The 19,112-nt window shown below is 45.1% G+C and overlaps 1 protein-coding gene across 2 annotated transcripts in view; it reads right to left on the reverse strand.

Annotated features, from left to right (window-relative positions):
- Positions 1-19,112, reverse strand: part of COL5A1 (collagen type V alpha 1 chain) — a 473,296-nt gene that overhangs the window by 326,864 nt on the left and 127,320 nt on the right. For both annotated transcript variants that reach the window (XM_086921052.1, XM_086921051.1), the window contains exon 2: positions 11,062-11,229. In XM_086921052.1, the coding sequence (XP_086777178.1) occupies positions 11,062-11,229 (168 nt within the window). The remainder of the gene's footprint in view (positions 1-11,061; positions 11,230-19,112) is intronic.

Genomic DNA, 19,112 nt, shown 5'->3' on the forward strand with positions numbered 1-19,112 from the left:
TTCATCTGCCGCATAATCTGCAGACTTTAACAAAACACTATGTTGTTTCGACCTTAAACGGTTCAAAAGTTACTAAAAATGCAGCAACACATGTTGTTGGGCAGTGGATAGAACATTGCAAAGCTGGATTGGTCATTTTTCTGTTGCTTATTGCTATATTTGGGTATTAAACTGTTGCTAATGAGGTGCAACCAATGTCCATACAGTGTTCACAGTACAAAAAAATGAAATAATGAAGTAATACTATTACAAATTTTGCATTACGCACTATGCTGCATAATTTGACTTTGCTTGCCACATAATTTACTCAACCCTGCCGCATAATTTGGACCTCTCCTGCCGCATAATTCCAGTCGTCCTGGCCATACCTTGTCGCAGACTTAAAACAAACACCTCCAGCCCTATTTCCTGCCGATGACCTGCTGCTCTCACGGCTGGCAGGAGTAGACTGACTAGAGGAATAAGTTAACAGGATTTGAAACAACATTTCTGTAACACGAGCATCTCTCTAACCTCGCCTCAAAAAAGCCTGGCCAGACATTCAAAGAGACCTGTAACCCCCAGGGAGTCGGTCTGTGAGAAAGTTCCTGGCGTGGGAGCTTCTGGCACAGGCGAAGAGTGGGAGGCAGCCGGGGTCTTTCCAAGGGTGTGGCGAGCACCCAGACAATGTGGCTGTGTTCATGGCCCCTCGCTCCCACCTCCTGGTTTATTATTACTACAGGCTGGTTTGAGCTCACTGTGTCTCTTCACGAGGCTGTCGATGCTCTGTGATTAGCAGCTCTTACCTTCTTTGGTGAGGGCCACCTTCTGGGCTAGAGAAAGCTAAGCTCTTTGCAAATAGCAGAGCACTCTTTTATATTACATTTTCTCATACTTTTTTAATCTGGTGTTATGTTATGCTATTCTACGATGTCTGACGTCATATTCTGTCCTGATATATCTTTTCATTTCTGCCATTCTATGTTTTATTGCGTATTATTGTTTATTTGACTATTAAATGTAATTTGACTTTACCGCCTTCCCATAGTCGGCTGTCAAAGTCTCGATGGGTTGCACTTCCTGCACTTGACAACCAGCCCAGGTGGCACTGAGCCAAGGCATGCTTTTATGGCCTCTGGCATTGGCGTAGCCAGGCTGGAACACGGATGCATAGTCTAGCAGGCACAACAGTGCACAGTCTGGCCGGTACATTGGTCCCCATTCTGGCAGGCACAACAGTGCACAGTCTGGCCGGTACATTGGTCCCCATTCTGGCAGGCGCAGTAGTGCACATTCTGGCTGGTACATTGGTGCACAGTCTCGTTGGTACATTAGTCCACAGTCTTCTGGTACATTGGGGCACAGCCTGGTATGGTACATTGGTCAACAGTCTGGCAGGTACATTACTCAAGTGTCTGACTGATACATTGATCCACAGTCGGGCTTACATTGGTACACAGTCTGCTGATGCATTGGTACACAGGCTGGCTGGTACATTGGTGCACAGTCTGGATGGTACATTGGTATACAGTCTGGCTTACATTGGTACATAGTCTGACTGGTACATTGGTACACAGTCTGGCTTATACACAGTCTGGCTTACATTGGTACTCTGTCTGGCTGGTTTATTGTTCCACAGTCTGGCTGGTACATTGGTGCACATTCTGGCCGGTACATTGGTGCACATTCTGGCTGGTACATTCATACACAGTCTGGCTGAGACATTAGTCCACAATCTGGCTGGTACAATAGCACACTTGTGCCACAGCAGTGCTTCCTGGTAGCCCCTTAACTGATGAACTGTAAGGCTACTCGGACACTCTCTGGACTAGATTTTTCTGAGGGTGGCACTCCTTAAATAAGCCTGTAAAGAACTCCAGGGTTGACTAGGGGATGAGAATCCTTAATGTCATAAGAAGTGCCTGTGGTCTGGTCCTGTTTGCTTTAACTATCTACTTCTGCATACGGAAACTACATTATACATTAACAGACTTTCTCCAAAGCATGATTAAAATTGATAGCTGGACGATAATTCAAGCTGAGCTAGGGGGACTTATAGTCGTGGATATGTCTTTTGTGCCAGAGATCATGAGATGCTCTGACTGTTATTTCATTGGCTAGGTGGAGGCATTTTATGTCAGTAAGCTTTTTCTAGGCATTTCTGCTGGTTCACCTCACCTAAAATGCTTGGTTTGTCACTATTGATAATCCTGCTTGGGTTGATCATATTGTAGTGTTAACATAGTGGTTACTATTTTACAGGGATGCAAGTTGATAGTAGCTCAGGGAGATTTCCTTGAGCAGAAGTAGCTCTTACTACAGAAAAGTTTGGAGACCTCTGATCTAGATCTAGACCTATGGATGAAACAGGGGCTACTCTATGGACTAATGGTTGTAGGGGATGCTCAATGGTGATGTAGGAAATGCTTTTAGGGGTGTGGGAAAGTGCTCTTATGTGGATATATCAGATGCTTCAAATGGGTGCCAAAGATGTATAGGGAGCTGTGTGGGTTTTAGGGGAGCTCTTTAGGGAAACAAGAGAGTTTCTGTTAGGTTTAGAACATTCTTAATGTGGCTGGAGAGAGGGCTTTCTCTTTCTGAGGCATAGGAGGCAATCAGCAGCTTTGCAGGCGGTGCTTTGGGGCATGCATGGAATTCTACATGGGGTGGAGATTATATCTTCCGTGATGCAAGGGTCTTTTTACTGTAGCGTGCTGGGGCTTCCAAAGAAGGATTGTTTGGATGCTATACTGGAATACAGAAGATGTTTTATTGTGGAGGCAGATGAAGAGAAGTCTTCATGGGCATGGCCTACTGGCTGTGAAAGGGAATGTTCTATGGAGGTTGCAGTCGGTGTTTCATAGACAACGCAAAGGCTATCTAAAGAGAGACGGCGGATGTTACAGGAGAATAAACCATAGGGTGTAGGTGATGCTCTAGCCTAGTGGGATGCATTGGATGCAGGGAGCAGTCTCTAAATGAATGCAGGGCATGGCCTGGGAGATACATGTGATGTCTAGTCTAGGGAGATGCAGGGGATGCAGTGTTTTTTAGGGGAGACTCTAGGGTGGATACATTGGAAGCCCTGTGGCATTTAAGTGATGCTGTAGTCTAGGGGGATGCAGGGGATGCAGAGTGGTTATAGTTGTCTTTAGATGGTTTCACGATATGAAGGTGAAGCCTCGGTCTAGGGTGGTGCAGAGGGTGTGGGGTTTGCAGCAGTGTTTAGATGGCTCGTCTAGACGGATGCAATGGGTTTCAGGGGATACTCTGAGATGGATACATTAAACGTCTTGTGGTATTTAGGTGACGCTGTAGTCTAGAGTGAGACCTGGGATGCATAAGGTTTGTAGGAGTCTCTAGATGGATGCAGGAGATGCCCTGAGGTATGTAGGTGATGATCTAGTCTGGGGAGCTGCATATAATTTGCAGAATTAGAATTCAGGACATGGCCAATGAGAGATGCATGGGAAGACCTGTGGGATGTAGGTGATGCTGTAGTCTGGGTGATGCAGGTGGTGCGAGCGAAGGGGTTGAAGCATGATCTATATTTCTGCAGGAGATGCTCCGGGAATGTAGGTAATTTCTAGTCTGGGGAGATGTATGTGATGAGCGGGATTCACGGCTTGCCTTGTGAGAGATGCTTGGGAAAACCTTGAAGATGAAGGTGATGCTGTACTCTATGGTGACAATAACAATTGGCAGTGACATCACGTCATTGGAGGGCGCGCTGCTGTTTCAGCCAAGGAGACAGCTGGAAGGAGTTCTTAGACACGGAGGTTGATTTGAATCGACCACGGAGACTTGACAGCAAATAATTCAAGCTTTGGGCAAACAAAATAAGTACTACTCGCCGATGGGCGTTAGGAGATGGTGACCCGGAGAAGGCATTTCACCACGTGGCCATTCCTGATTTAGGGGCCACAATTACTCCTGTGGGGTCAGAAAACGCGCACATTTACACCTGTGGGTGTCAATTAAGAGTGATTTATATGGTCCTGATGAGAATCCCTACAACCCTTGGGATTCGAAACGTGTAGACTTCTGGTGCTGCCACAAAATATTTATATAGAAAAAAACCTTTTTGAATAATAATTGGTTTATGAACAAATTGTCAAAAAGTATCAAATGTTCAATCTTGTGTATTGATAATACATCTTTGATTACCATATTTTGAATGTATTGTTTGGCAGACCTGTTTGCTACTCCATAGGCTCAGTCCTAATGTTTGGGGTGTGTGTATATATGTATATTAGAATGTATGAATGGGAATAAATGTGGATTGTTGATGGTATGAATGATTGATTGTGTGAATATTTAGCCATTTTTTGTCCCCTGAATGATTGTAAATGGTGCTTTTTGATATTGTGATTATGTGTTAATAATGCTTTTTTGTCACATGATAAAACAAAAAATTGAAATAAAGAGAGACTTAGGAGCTTTCAGATGTGTATAAATTGGACATTCTGAAATAAATCAGTTTTTTGAGTAATTATCAGCACTGGAAATTGTTATTGTTATAAGGTTATATTGTGCTCAGCCTTGCTGATTAGAGCCACCCCCATTTTTTGTTAATAGTAGTCTATGGTGAAGTAGAGGGTGTGCTGTAGGGGTTGCAGCAGTGTCTAGGTACCTGCTGGCGATGCCCCAGCGATGTAGGTGATGCTTTAGTCTAGGGGTAGTGCGGCACGGTTGAAGCGTTGCCTTTATGAAGGATGCATGGAAAGCCTATTTGAATGAAAATTATACTGTAGGCTAAGATGGCGATTGGATGCAGGGGGAAGGACAACGGTCCAGGCTGAGGGTGCCGGCAATGTTGTTGTCTAGAATAATGTGTGCGATTCAATGGGATTCAGGGGACACTCTGGGGCACATGAATGGGAGGCCCATGCCTAGTGGGACATAGGAGATGCTGTAGTCTAGGGTGATGCAGGAGGGTTTGTAGTAGTCTCTAGATGATGCAGGTGATGACCTGATGGATGTCGATGATGCTCTAGTCTGGTTACAAGCATGTAATGAGCAGGATTCAGGGCATGTCTCATGAAAGGTGTGTGGGAAGGTATGTGGGATATAGATGATGCTGTAGACTAGCATGCTGCTGAGGGCACATAGGAGAGGATGTAGCAGTGGCTAGTTGGTTTAAATAGATGTGTTAGAGAATGTAGGTGATGCTGTAGTCTACGGAGATGTATGCACTGCAGTGGGGTTCAGGGTACGCTCTATGAGGGGTGCATGGTAAGCTGTGAGGAATGTGGATGATGCTGTAGGCTAGGATGATGCTTGGGTGCAGAGGGAAGAAAAGGGGCAGGTGGATGCAGGAGATGCTCTGTGGAGGGCAGGTGATGGTGATGTATGTGCTGCAGTGGAATTCAGGGAAGGCCGTATGAAGGATGCAGGAGAAGATGTATGGTATATAGGTGATTCTGTAGTGTATGGTGATACAGAGGGTGTTGTGGTTGCAGCACTGTTTCTGAGGCTACAGGAGATGTCCTGGGGTTTGTAGGTGATACATTAGTCTACGGAGATGTTTGCACTGCAGTTGGGTTCAGGGCAGGCCCTATAAGGGATGCATGTGAATACTTGTGGAATATAGGTGATTCTGTAGTGTATGGTGATACAGAGGGTGTTGTGGTTGCAGCACTGTTTCTGAGGCTACAGGAGATGTCCTGGGGTATGTAGGTGATGCTCTAGACTGAGGCGATGCCTGGATGCAGGGGGGAGGAGAGGGGTCAGGTAGAAGCAGCAGATGCCCTGTGCGTGCAGGTGATGCTGTAGTGTCAAGTAATGCACGTGCTGCTGTGGGATTGACTGCGAGAGATGAGTCGAAGCCCTTGGGGGATGCGGGTGATAGTCACGGGCGGGTGTGTGCAGGACTCAAGGCGGGCACTAGGTGGGCGCAGGGAGTGCTCCAGGGGTGATGCAGGGGGTGCCCACAGTGAACGCAGTGGATGTTCTGGAGGCGAGAGGAAAGGTCCAGCGGTCAGGGCCTGTCTGCCACATTTTCAGCTCTCTGGAAGCACTTTTGCCAGTGACAGCTCACTATTCAATGCTTTATTTTTAGTTGAGGTTGAAGGGGAATGGCACGTGGGGGTAATGGGCCTGCTATTAACGTATCCCATTTCTGTTTATCCTGCTGAAGGAATGTTCTGTATTTCTCTAACCGAGAGAGCAGCGCGCCTGGGCGCCCTCCCTCCTGCCGGGCTCGAGTTTCGCTCCTCTGCAGCTGCGCTCTCTCTGTGCTGGGACCACTGGGCGGCGCTGTTACAAGACGCGGGCTGCACCTGTGTGTACAGTGCCGGCTAATCCCCCACGTCACACCTTCTGATACAATTCAGGGTGACGTGCGTGACCTCCGGGGCACGTCAGCCATGCGTCTCGGTGCTAGACTTCAGGATGTGTTCTGGCACTGCCTCTATTTTGAGCAGATCTCGCTGGTAAAAGGTGGGGCATAAAAACGAGTCTTTTCTGCTGCATTTTCCCGCATAATTATAAATGTATTGCACTTTACAAAATACAAAATATGTTCCTGGCTGAATCAGATCAACAGTTACTGAAAAGCGTCAGTAGTGGTGCCACACAGTGGTAGACCCTTTGCCAAGGTAACCTCTACCTGCCTGATTGTTGCATTCAGTGGCCAACCCGGTACTAATGGAGAGCATCTTTTAGCCAGACACTAATCAGGTGTTCAAATTACAGCATGTTACTGTCACAGAATGTGCTGCCTTATGATGCACAATGCGCTTTTTTTGCAGCATCATTTAGACAATCTTGCCATTTAATTTGGTCCTCCACTGTCACATAAGTCCAGTGAATCTGCTGTAGGTCACATCATTTCATTTATGGCCTCTATGTAGAAACTGGCAGAAAAAGATACATAAGTGGCTTTTGGGTCACACATTGTGAAAGGGACCAGTACAGAATATACAGCAAAGTATACCAAAACTAAATGATTGGGTATAAATTAAAAATATATATCCAAGTAATATGACTTATTATCAGACAGATATAATGGGATTAGAACATTTATGCAGCACACCCTCATTTATTTTGATTTATCAGTGAAGTTAATAAGCGGTGTTCAGTATTAACTTAAGCCACAACTCTTGTGTCTGCAGGATCTTTATTCAAAGAGGGACTGTGCTCCACCTTCAAAGCACTTGATGAGAAAGTGTCTTGTCCTCATTGAACCAAATTGTAACATGAATTCTAATGAACCTGTCTGTAAATTGCAGAAAGGATTCAGACATGCTCCTCAAAGACTCACAAAGCTGTGAGAACTTTTTGCTACTTTGTAATAATTGATCAGGCCTCCTTCCAATCTCGGTGTGTCTACTGCTTATTTACTCCAGTGGAGCCAGATTTGGACGATTTTACATCAAAGTTTTGCTATCTTCAATCCTGGCTTTTGGATTATCCATCAGTGTTCTTCAACGAGTGCCGTCAGATTTGCAAACCACACACTGAACCTCAATGCTTTCCCAGGACAGAGGCCCCAGTTGCCCTCTTCCAGCCCATGCCTTTCCTGTTCCTGATACTTCTGCATGGTGGACAATGCAGGAGTGTCCTGTATTCTCATACCTGCTACATTGGGTTCACTCATGTCCTTTGCTTATTTTACTTCCTCTCGTCCTCCATAAACTATTACCTATGTGACTTTCTCCCCTCGATGTTCCTTCCTGATAGCTGCTCTCTTCTGATTCTCTGGTCACGCTCTGTCCACCTACCTTACACACCTGCCTCTGATCACTACTTAGAAATAGTTTTCTAAAGTAAGTTTTTCCTTTCAGTTTTGTTTTGCTTGGCGATCTGTTCAGCTTTTAACGTTACTGTTTTGTATGTCTGTGTTGGCCATCTTACACCTCTCCTAGAATCATATAAAGTGAACGCACTTTAAAGGTTGATATGTACTGGCTGTTGTTGCTCAGGTTCTGAAGTTGTAACATGACTGACATTTATTGTAAAGTGCTCCAGTCCCCCATGTTCACGTTTGCAGTACATAAAATCATGCAAATAATTAAAAAAAATAACAAATGTATGTTCTAGTTTTATGTAGCAACAGCCCTTCATTGAAAATCAAATTTCCTTTTGGTTTAAATCTTTTTTAATGTAAATTGACAAGAATTTTCTTGTCAGTTTTCCATAAAAAAGATTTAAACCCAAAAAAATTAACCTATTTTCTCTTGAACAAAATGTAGACTTTACTAAAAGGATTTAATGTATTGTTTTTAAAGCAGTGGCTTGTAAAAGAAAGCTACTTCTCAGCCCTGACACTGTGTGAAGCAGTATTTGCAGTCTCCATGCCTTCCCAGGTAGTTGAGAATGGGTGTAGGGAAGCCTGAAGCTCTTTTATCTGACTTCAGATTTTAGCTCTGAACAGTGCTTTAAATGCAAATATAGAAGTGCATGTACTCACTATTTAGAGTGCCTGTTTGTTCCTGAGAAGTGCGCGCCGGTATTCTCCTATTAAACGTATTGGAAAAGTACCGATAATTACAGGTTCTCTCACTCCCGAATTAAAGAAGTTCGGGTACTCAGTACTGGACAGTACAGGCCCATTTAAAGCACTGGCTCTGAAGAATGTTGAGTTGAATTCAGAGGAACCCATGAACTCCTTTTTGAAGGAGGTAGTACAGGTGGGTTTCATGGTCACATGTGGAAGCCTTTGTAAAGAGGCTTCATGAGTTTTTTCTTGAAACTTCCCGGATTTACGAGGTTAGTAAGATTGGGGCGTAAAGAGATCTGAAGTTAAGCTCCTGGAACTGGGATTGCTATCATCCTTGGGACATGCATTCTGGTACATGCAATCCTGTTTCTCTTGATTGATCTCAAGTTCTGTAGAACTCTATAATTCATCCTGATCCATGAGCCGCACATATGTTGACCTCTGTATCATTCAAGGAAGCAGTGAGGGGATACTCATTGCTCAGTTGGTCACTTTTATACCAATATTTCCTTAGTGTTACCCTGGAGAACATAATACTCCATTGCTCGTTGCTATCCGGCAATAGGACTGTGAGAATGGAACATGCAAATCACATTCACACTTGTCAACCATTCGCTTTAGTGTGAAGAGATGAAAGCTGTCGCCCACTGGCGGCTGCCTGTAGGGGGCGCCAGAGCATCGACCCACTGTACTACTGCTTGGCATGTTACAGTTTTTACATGCAAACCAACGATATCATAGATCGTTTGTTTGCATGTAAAAGCTATAACATACCCTTGCCCACGCAAGAGGGCTGCACAAGTTCCAATGTGCATGTGCCAGGCGGGGACTGTGACAGCCCGGCCTCACAGATACACAATACATATCTGACATGCTGCACTAGCATCACCCAGTGCAGCATGCAAGGCAGTGGAGCTTCAGGGCTGTCAACCACATGCTCCCTTGCCTTATCAGAAGCTGGAATATGGTAAAAAAAAGTTTACTTCTGTACCTTCCGCCCTATTCCAGCTTCTGATTGGGTAGAAGTTCCTGGGTCTGCCTCTAGCATGCTGCAAGCGGACCGGAGAATGAGAAATTGTGGGCCAGCCCCAAGTAAGCGTTTGTGTTTCAAAGCTTGAGTGTGTGTCTGACTATGTGCTGGGGAGTTCATGTGTATGTCTGCAACTATGTGTATGTATGTTTGCTTGTATCCCTGAGCGTGAGAGAGAGAGCTTGGCCCAGGGACTGGCACGTAAGCTGTACAGGGGCGGCTCCTCCGCTAAGGAGGAGGAGAGTCGCCCCACTGCTCTCAGAGCAGTGAATACAGGAAGAATAACATGCTAATAACATCATTATTATCATTTTATTTTTCTTAGCTACAGGGCTAGGTTAGGGCGGTGCAGGGCTGGAGTCACAGGGGGAGGAGTGGTGTGCACACTTTAAGTGCGTATGATGGTTTGGCCGACTGAACAGTCATACGCACTTTGCATGTTCCCCACCAGGTTGTAAAGCACTGCCTGGTGGAGGACATGCACAGGCTCATAGTCCCCGTCTGAGCACAGAAACACAACGCTCAGACCAATCAGATCGCTGCGTTGGAGCATTGTGATTGGCTTAGAGGAGCCTGTGCGCTTTTGCTGATGTGCAACCATATGTGTGGTTTTGCATTTACCAGTGATTGGATTCCGCCTCTTTCTTGACCTTAAAATAGGAGTGGTAAGTGCTGCCATCTCTGTAAAAGTAGCAGCGAGTGGATACTTCCTTCTTTATCTACATTAAAATATGATTGAGTGGGTGTCTTGGTCTTTATTGAACTGAAAACATTGTATGACATAAGCTTTTAAATATTGAAATTTGGATGCAACCATTTTACCCGGTAGTAGCAGTGAGCGGATGCATCCATCTTTACCAGCCTACAAACAACAGTAAGTTTGCCCGGCCAACTTTATTGTCTTGGAAATTGCTGTGCTGGTCTACAGTCGTCTTTAACAAATTAACCTTCACAAAGAGTGGATGCAAAGATATTTATTAACCTACACTTTAAAGGATGCATGTATAGCAGCCATCTTTACTCAACTGTACGACTGTAAGCTCTTCATGGGTGCCGCCATCTTTTCTAAACTGTTCTGATCAATGTATAAATGCAGCTATGGTTCCAAACATATATTTCACAGCTGATTCCCTAAGTCAACTTCTCAGGCCTGAAATCAGCAGTTTTTGGGAGAATCTAGAATTGGAAGTAAACAATTGCAGCAAAACTTGCTAACCTGAGCTTTGTCTTAGATATGTTCACAACTAGCAGGTATAGAATCACCCGTCTATCCGGCACCTAGCCTCAGATGAACTGGGATGTAAATGTGTGGGCTAATCTGACATAGGATGCCTTTTGATTATCATGCCTCCTCAGTATACATTCCAAAATGTAACATACTACTGTCAGTTGCATTCTATAATTTACCAGTCAAAATCCTTAAAATATTGATTTGTACAATTAAGTAAATATATAGTTAAAGCACCAAAAATGTATCTTCCCAAAGGCAAAAAAGATGATTTAATTTCAGAAATATCTTTAACATGCACAACTTTCAGAACCTTCAAGAACTACCTCCTAGAAGTTGAGCTATGGGGACTGACAGAGGAGAAAAGTAAAATGCTCTTACTGGGGTACAGCTGTTTCGTAGGTGCACTGAGCTGTGCATCTTTGGATACCCGGTACGCCACATCCGGCACTTTCGAAGATCGCCTCTGTGTGCAGAAACCTGTTGTTTTCGTTACCCCGTCAGGTAAATTGTGGAAATCTAATACCTTCAAGAGATCAGCTGGTTCCGCTGCAAAGGGGAGAGAAGAAAGAGAACATGGTTACTGAAAATGGAAGCAGCTGTGGAACTAGAGAACGAGATCGTAAATAGAAAGTTTCAAAACATAACCAGCTAAACATCTACCTCAAACGCACCAGACATTACAAACCACAAGAATAGGACGGATTATGGTGAAGAGTGAATTTTAGGAGTAGTATTTAAGAATTTGAAGGACCCATTCCAAGCCTCGAAGAGGTTTGAGGGAGTCAGCAATCCCACTCACGGTATAATTTAAGATAATATAACAGCCAACAATCACCTCAGTGACAGCAAATGACCGACGAATACATCAGATGTCATTATATTGTAAGGTGCTGCATTACTACAGAATGAAATTCGAGGTTGCTTGAACCCTAAACCGGTCTTCTAAAAAGTGCATGTAACAAAAAAATCTATCCTTTTCCAACAGGAAATGTTGGTAAAGGAGATTTAGAACCTGAAGCACCTACAACTTGGCCTGAAAAAAGTGTTATAGTTAATCGAGCTGCAGATCATGCCAGAATAGGTGTGATTTGAGCGTGATCCGAAGCAGATCGCCCAGCCCTGTACAATACAATGGTTGATATGGTCAGTCCTGCAGTAAGTGACATCACTTCATGACCACAGGACTACTAGGCAACAATTATTACAAGGTGAGTTCTTGGGACACAACTCCCCCCTCTATTGTTACATCACTGTGTTTACATTAAGCGTGCCATGTGAGCCCTTTACTTCAGCAGCAGGATGCAGGATGTATGTAGAAAGCCAGAATAGCCACTGTCACTACGAAAGGAGCATGCTGAAGGTATGCTGAAGGTTATGAGAGTCATTTGCTAAAACAGAGGCACACAGAAGGTATGTACAAGGATAGCTCTGTCACTACAGCAGGAGCACACACAGGAGGTATTTCGAAGGCCGCGAGCGCTCCTTTCACTAAAACAGATGCAAGGTATACACAAGGCCAAAATAGCCGCTTTCGCTACAGCAGGAGCATACGGGAGGCTTTTTTAAGGCTGTGAGTGCTCTTCCACTAAACCAGGAGCGCACAGGAGGTATATACACGGTCATCAGTGCTCTTTCGTTAAAACAGGAGCGCACAGGAGGTATATACAAAGTCATCAGTGCTCTTTCGCTTAAACAGGAGCGCACCGGAGGTATATACATGGTCATCAGTGCTCTTTCGCTAAAACAGGAGAGCACAGGAGGTATATACATGGTCATCAGTGCTCTTTCGCTAAAACAGGAGTGCACAGGAGGTATATGCAAGGTCATCAGCGCTCTTTCGCTAAAACAGGAGCGCACAGGAGGTATATGCAAGGTCATCAGTGCTCTTTCGCTAAAACAGGAGCGCACAGGAGCTATATACATGGTCATCAAAGCTCTTTCAGTAAAACAGGAGCACACAGGAGATATATACAAGGTCATCAGTGCGGCAGACCCGAGAGCAGAGGACGGCCCGGGACCAGGGTTCGATTCCCGGCGCGGCAGGTTTCTGGACCAGGGTCAGCGGACTCGATAATTCTCTCGCCTCGGTGCCCACTCTGATCAGCGATCACACTCGGCAACTCTGGGCATTAGCTTGCCTCATCTTCACTAACGGCCCCACCAGACCGCCGGGGATGCCTGGTCTCACCCTGGAGATACCCATTAAGGGACCATCTCTCAGGGAAGCCAGGAAGGGTTTCGCAGCGGTCGAAGCGCCTAGGGACCCTACGGGTAAGTAGTGCGCTATATAAATGCCTATACATACATACATCAGTGCTCTTTCGCTAAAACAGGAACGCACAGAAGGTATATACAAGGTCATCAGTGCTCTTTCGCTAAAACAGAAAGCGCACAGGAGGTATATACAAGGTCATCAGTGCTCTTTCGCTAAAACAGGAGCGCACAGGAGGTATATACAAGGCCATCGGTGCTCTTTCGCTAAAACAGGAGCGCACAGGAGGTATATACAAGGCCATCAGTGCTCTTTCGCTAAAACAGGAGTGGACAGGAGGTATATACAAGGTCATTAGTGGTCTTTCACTAAAACAGGAACGCACAGGAGCTATATACAAGGTCATCAGTGCTCTTTCGCTAAAACAGAAAGCGCACAGGAGGTATATACAAGGCCATCAGTGCTCTTTCGCTAAAACAGGAGCGCACAGGAGGTATATACAAGGTCATCAGTGCTCTTTCGCTAAAACAGGAGTGCACAGGAGGTATATACAAGGTTATCAGTGCTCTTTCGCTAAAACAGGAGCGCACCGGAGGTATATACAAGGTCATCAGTGCTCTTTCGCTAAATAAGGAGCGTACCGGAGGTCTAAACATGGTCATCGGAGCTCTTTCGCAGGTCATTGGTGCTCTTTAGCTAAAAAAAAGCACGCACAGGAGGTTATACAAGGTCATTAGTGCTCTTTCACTAAAACAAGAGAGCACAGGAGGTTCATACAAGGTCATTAGTGCTCTTTCACTAAAACAGGAGCACACAGGAGGTATAAACAAGGTCATTAGTGCTCTCTCACTATCACAGGAGCGCACAGGAGGTATATACAAGGTCATTAGTGCTCTTTCACTAAAACAAGAGAGCACAGGAGGTTCATACAAGGTCCTTATTGCTCTGTCACTAAAACAGGAGCACACAGGAGGTATTATATACAAGGTCATTATTGCTCTTTCACTAAAACAGGATTGCATAAGAGTTTTATACAAGGTCATTAGTGCTCTTTCCCTTAAACAGGAGCGCACAGGAGCTATTTACAAGGTCATTAGTGCTCTCTCACTAAAACAGGTCTGCACAGGAGGTTTATACAAGGTCATTAGTGCTCTTTCACTAAAACAGGAGCACACAGGAGGTATATAAAAGGTCATTGGTGCTCTTTCGCTAAAACAGGAGCGCACAGGAGGTATATACAGGTCCTTATTGCTCTTTCACTAAAACAGGAGCGCACAGGAGGTATATACAAGGTCATTATTGCTCTTTCACTAGAACAGGATTGCATAAGAGGTTTATACAAGGTCATTAGTGCTCTTTCGCTTAAACAGGAGCGCACAGGAGCTATATACAAGGTCATTAGTCCTCTCTCACTAAAACAGGTTTGCACAGGAGGTTTATACAAGGTCATTTGTGCTCTTTCACTAAAACAGGAGCACACAGGAGGTATATAAAAGGTCATTGGTGCTCTTTCGCTAAAACAGGAGTACACAGGAGGTATATACAAGGTCATTAGTGCTCTTTTGCTTAAACAGGAGCGCACAGGAGCTATATACAAGGTCATTAGTGCTCTTCCACCAAAATAGGAGCGCACAGGAGGTATATACAAGGTCATTAGTGCTCTTTGACCAAAACAGGAGGTAGAGGACGTATATACAAGGTCATTAGTGCTCTTTCCTTAAAACAGGATAACACAGGAGGTATATAAAAGGTCATTGGTGCTCTTTCGCTAAAACAGGAGCGCACAGGAGGTATATACAAGGTCATTAGTGCTCTTTTGCTTAAACAGGAGCGCACAGGAGCTATATACAAGGTCATTAGTGCTCTTCCACCAAAATAGGAGCGCACAGGAGATATATACAAGGTCATTAGTGCTCTTTGACCAAAACAGGAGGTAGAGGACGTATATACAAGGTCATTAGTGCTCTTTCCTTAAAACAGGATAACACAGGAGGTATATACAAGTCCTTATTGCTCTTTCACTAAAACAGGAGCTCACGGGAGGTTTATACAAGGTCATTAGTGCTCTTTCACTAAAACAGGAGAACACAGGAGGTATATACAAGGTTATTAGTGCTCTTTCACTAAAACAGGAGCACATATGAGGTATATACAAGGTCATTAGTGCTCTTTCACTAAAACAGGAATGCATATGAGGTATATGCAAGGTCATTAGTGCTCTTTCACTAAAACAGGAGCACACAGGGGGCATATACAAGGTCATTAGTGCTCTTTCGCTAAAACAGGATTGCATAGGAGGTATATACAAGGTCATTAGTGCTCTTTCACTAAAACAGGAGTGCACATGAGGTATTTACAAGGTCATTAGTGCTCTTTCACTAAAACGAGTGCACATGAGGTATATAGAAGGTCATTAGTGCTCTTTCACTAAAACTGGAGCGCAAAGGAGGTATATACAAGGTAATTAGTGCTCCTTGACTAAAACTGGAACGCACAGGCGATATATACAAGGTCATTAGTGCTCTTTCAATGAAACAGGAGCGCACAAGAGGTATACCCAAGGTCTTTTGTGCTCTTTTAATAAAACAGTAGTGCACAAGAGGTATATAAGGTCATTAGTGCTCTTTCACTGATACAGGAGCGCTTTTGCTTAAACAGGAACGCACAGGAGGTATATACAAGGTCATTAGTGCTTTTTTGCTAAAACAGGAGCGCACAGGAGGTATAAACAAGGTCATTAGTGCTCTTTTGCTAAAACAGGAGCACACAGGAGGCATATACAAGGTCATTAGTGCTCTTGCACTAAAACAGGGGCGTACAGGAGGTTTATACAAGGTCATTAGTGCTCTTTCACTAAAATAGGAGTGCACAGGAGGTATAAACAAGGTAATTATTACTCTTTTCCAACAATAGGAGAGCTAAGTTGGTACGTAGAAGGCTGTGCAACCTTATTCACTACAACAGGGGTGCATGCGAGGTACATAGAATGCCATCAGAACATTTCATTAGAACGGGGGCACTTAGGACGTATGTAGAATGTCAAGAAAACTTTTTCATTACAACAGGGGCACAATTGAGTTAGTTAGAATGCCATGAGAAATGTTCCATTGCAATACAGTCACATAGGAAGAATGTAGAAAGTTGTGACAAATCTGTTACTACAATAGGGGCTCGTTTGAGGTATGGAGAGGACCATAGGAGCTCTTTCATTATAGTAGAAGGGGAAACATGTATTAGAATGCAGGCATTACAATGTAGTGTCTTTACAACGCAGTCTCTACCACAATTGTGACGTTAGCATAAGTTCCATTACAACGCAAGTCATTACAATGACTTGCTGTAGGGAATGCAGTGTTGGACTGGTGTTGGATTTTGAGTCCAACACCCTCCCTACTGATACAGCAACTGGAGTTAGAATAGTAATTTAAAGTATTCCAAAGTCCAGTGCTTCCCTAGAGCAAGCCATTGTAATAACTTGTGTTGTAATGTAACTTGTGCTAACAACACAGTTGTGCTATTGACTGAGTATTAAGCCATGCATGGTTTTGGCATGCATGGCAACAGATGCTATTCCAGTAGGAGCACACAGGAATTATGTAGAGGACAACAAGCTTGGTCATTACATCAATAGCAGACAATATGTGTCTGGCAGGCAATGTCTGCTCTTTCATTGCCGCTGGAGAACACAGGACAGCTCTTTCACTACAAAACAAGCACACCGGAGGTATGCTGTGGGCCACTGGACCTCAGAAGTACTGATCTTTGGCAACAGCACTAACACATGGAATGACTCCAGCTAGCCATCAGACCTAGGAACCACACCCACTCCCTCCAACCATTCCAGAAACCTCAGAATCATCACTCACAACAAGCTTATCATAAAGTCACAGATCAATGCCGACTCGTACACCCGCTTCCTCCATCTACTCATGCTATGTAAGATCTTCAAGTGGCTACCCCAGCACATGAGACACACTGTGACACAAGCCTTCATCGCAAGCTGACTGGACTGTGGCAATGCCCTCTACGTAGGAATCACCATATACCTTCAACAGAGACTTCACACATACAGAATGCCGCAGCCAGACTCATCCTCGGCCTTCCCTGCAGGGCCGGACTGGGAACCGAAACTGGCCCTGGCAAACTGCTCAGCTGGACCCCCCTGGGGGGGCTGAGGGGATGTGACTGAGCTGTTTGCAAGGGCAGGTTTCAGTTGATTTTGTTACCTGGGGCCAATATTGCAGGCCTCTGGTAACAAAAACGGCCACAGGGGCCAAAAACTGGCCCCCATCCAGGCGGCCCACCGGGGAAATGCCTGGTGTCCCCTACAGCCAGTCCGGCCCTGCTTCCCTGATGAACTCACCTCAGCAACCTCCACTGGCTCCCCATACAGAAGAGTTGCCAATTTAAGCTACTGACGGACACACACAAGGCACCAAGGACCCGCCTACATAAACCACGACCTGAACTTCCACCAACTATTGAGAAGACAATGTTTCGCCTCCCTTTTCACTTGCCCATACTCTACCCATCTACTGAAGCAGAAATGGAGGACTTTCCTTCTCCTGCATCGGAGCAAAGACCTGGACAGTCTCCCAACGCACCTAACGACCATCACCTCACGTCAGGCACTCGAATGGTGCTCAAGACTTGGCTTTTCGAATAAACACTTAGATATCCTATCAGGTGATTAGCCGCAGTTTAAGAATCCTTATTGATCTATTCATTTATTAGAACAGGAATCCATATGGGAGCTATATAGGGTCATTTACTACTACAGGACTCCAAAGAGCTATGAAGCAGGCCATGTAGTGCTTTCAGTAAATCAGAAACCTATAGGAGCAGAGAAGAAAAGGAGCTGTTGCAGGCAATCACATGGGTCAACGGAGCAACAGCTCAAAAAGCAGGAGGGAGAGAAGCAGCTCAAAAAATAGAAGGTGGTCTGCTCTGTCATTCCAATATGAATACACAGCAACAAGCAGCCAACGTTGGCTCGTCAAATATTGTTGAGAGGATGTTATCTTTGGTCTGTTATAGAAAAACATTCCCACGATGTAGTAAAGGAAGACAATATGTCGTAGTAGGTTCGAAGAAGAAGCTTTAATTAAACAGCCACTACACATGTGAACGGCTCCGCAGCTCCAAGGCAACTGCCAGTGCCGGTATCATATAACGGTATCATATAACGGTTAACAACGTGAATAACAGTATTAACGGTAAGTGGAACATTAAGGGACCAATGGTTAATGCTAAATTGGCAGCACGTGCCAACGAGTGCAGTTGGGCTATGGCGCGCGGCAGCGATACCGTTACAACACACATTAGGTCCGAATGTAATGTCAAAAAGCACTGCGGGTTTGCCAAGTAGCATGAGTGACATTCTACTGCTCAGTAACACTAAGTTAGATACGACATCAAGTATCCCAAACCCAACACTTTCTTATATCGTTGGATATGCGCTCGAACAGCCTCACGGCAGTAGATGCTTTAGAGACCTAGGCATCAGGAATTTCACTGCACCGTGCTCATGGCCTCAACTGATTCTCTGCACACTAATGCAGTCTGTGGCTCCATGAGCTGGTCCCAGCACACTCTTGAGAGCCAGTGCCCCAGTATGCTCACAACCGCAGGTCCATCTTGTAATTGAGCAGGTCCATCAGTGATTAATTTGTGAAAAAAATAGGTTCTGGGGCTCTCATCAGGAGGCAGCTTGCACCAGCCCATTGCACCTATCAGTGCTGCTTATAAATGAACAAACGACTAACCATGAAACCCTAGAAGTGGTGAGAGGATGTGGCATGACGGCCAGAGCTACCGACTTTGGTGCTGGAGAACTTGGTTCGAGTCTCGACGTAGGCTGAACATCCTGTGATTCTGGGCAAATCACGCAATCTCCCCGTGCCAAACCCTTATACCCAGGACATCAAAAGGAGCTCTTAAGTGCCCAGTTCAGCCCCCGACGCTCCTCTGAGCTGAACCCCAGCTGGTGCTTCTAATGGCTGAATGTGGTCACTGGATGGCAGACAATATCCCTGGGAAGAGCCTGCTCTGTCCACATCGGTGCACCCAAACCTCGCGAGCACGCGCTCTTTCCTGGAGCTCTGAGTGTGAGGCGCTCGCCCACTCTGCCTGTTTCCAAGTTGAGATCTATCTGCCTGCACAGACCGTGGCGAGGGAGGGAGGGCCGGGCCCAGACAGGCTAGAGGTCGCCGTGGCT

The sequence above is a fragment of the Lissotriton vulgaris genome, chromosome 5 (assembly GCF_964263255.1).
Source record: "Lissotriton vulgaris chromosome 5, aLisVul1.2, whole genome shotgun sequence".
In the NCBI taxonomy this organism is placed as follows: domain Eukaryota; kingdom Metazoa; phylum Chordata; class Amphibia; order Caudata; family Salamandridae; genus Lissotriton; species Lissotriton vulgaris.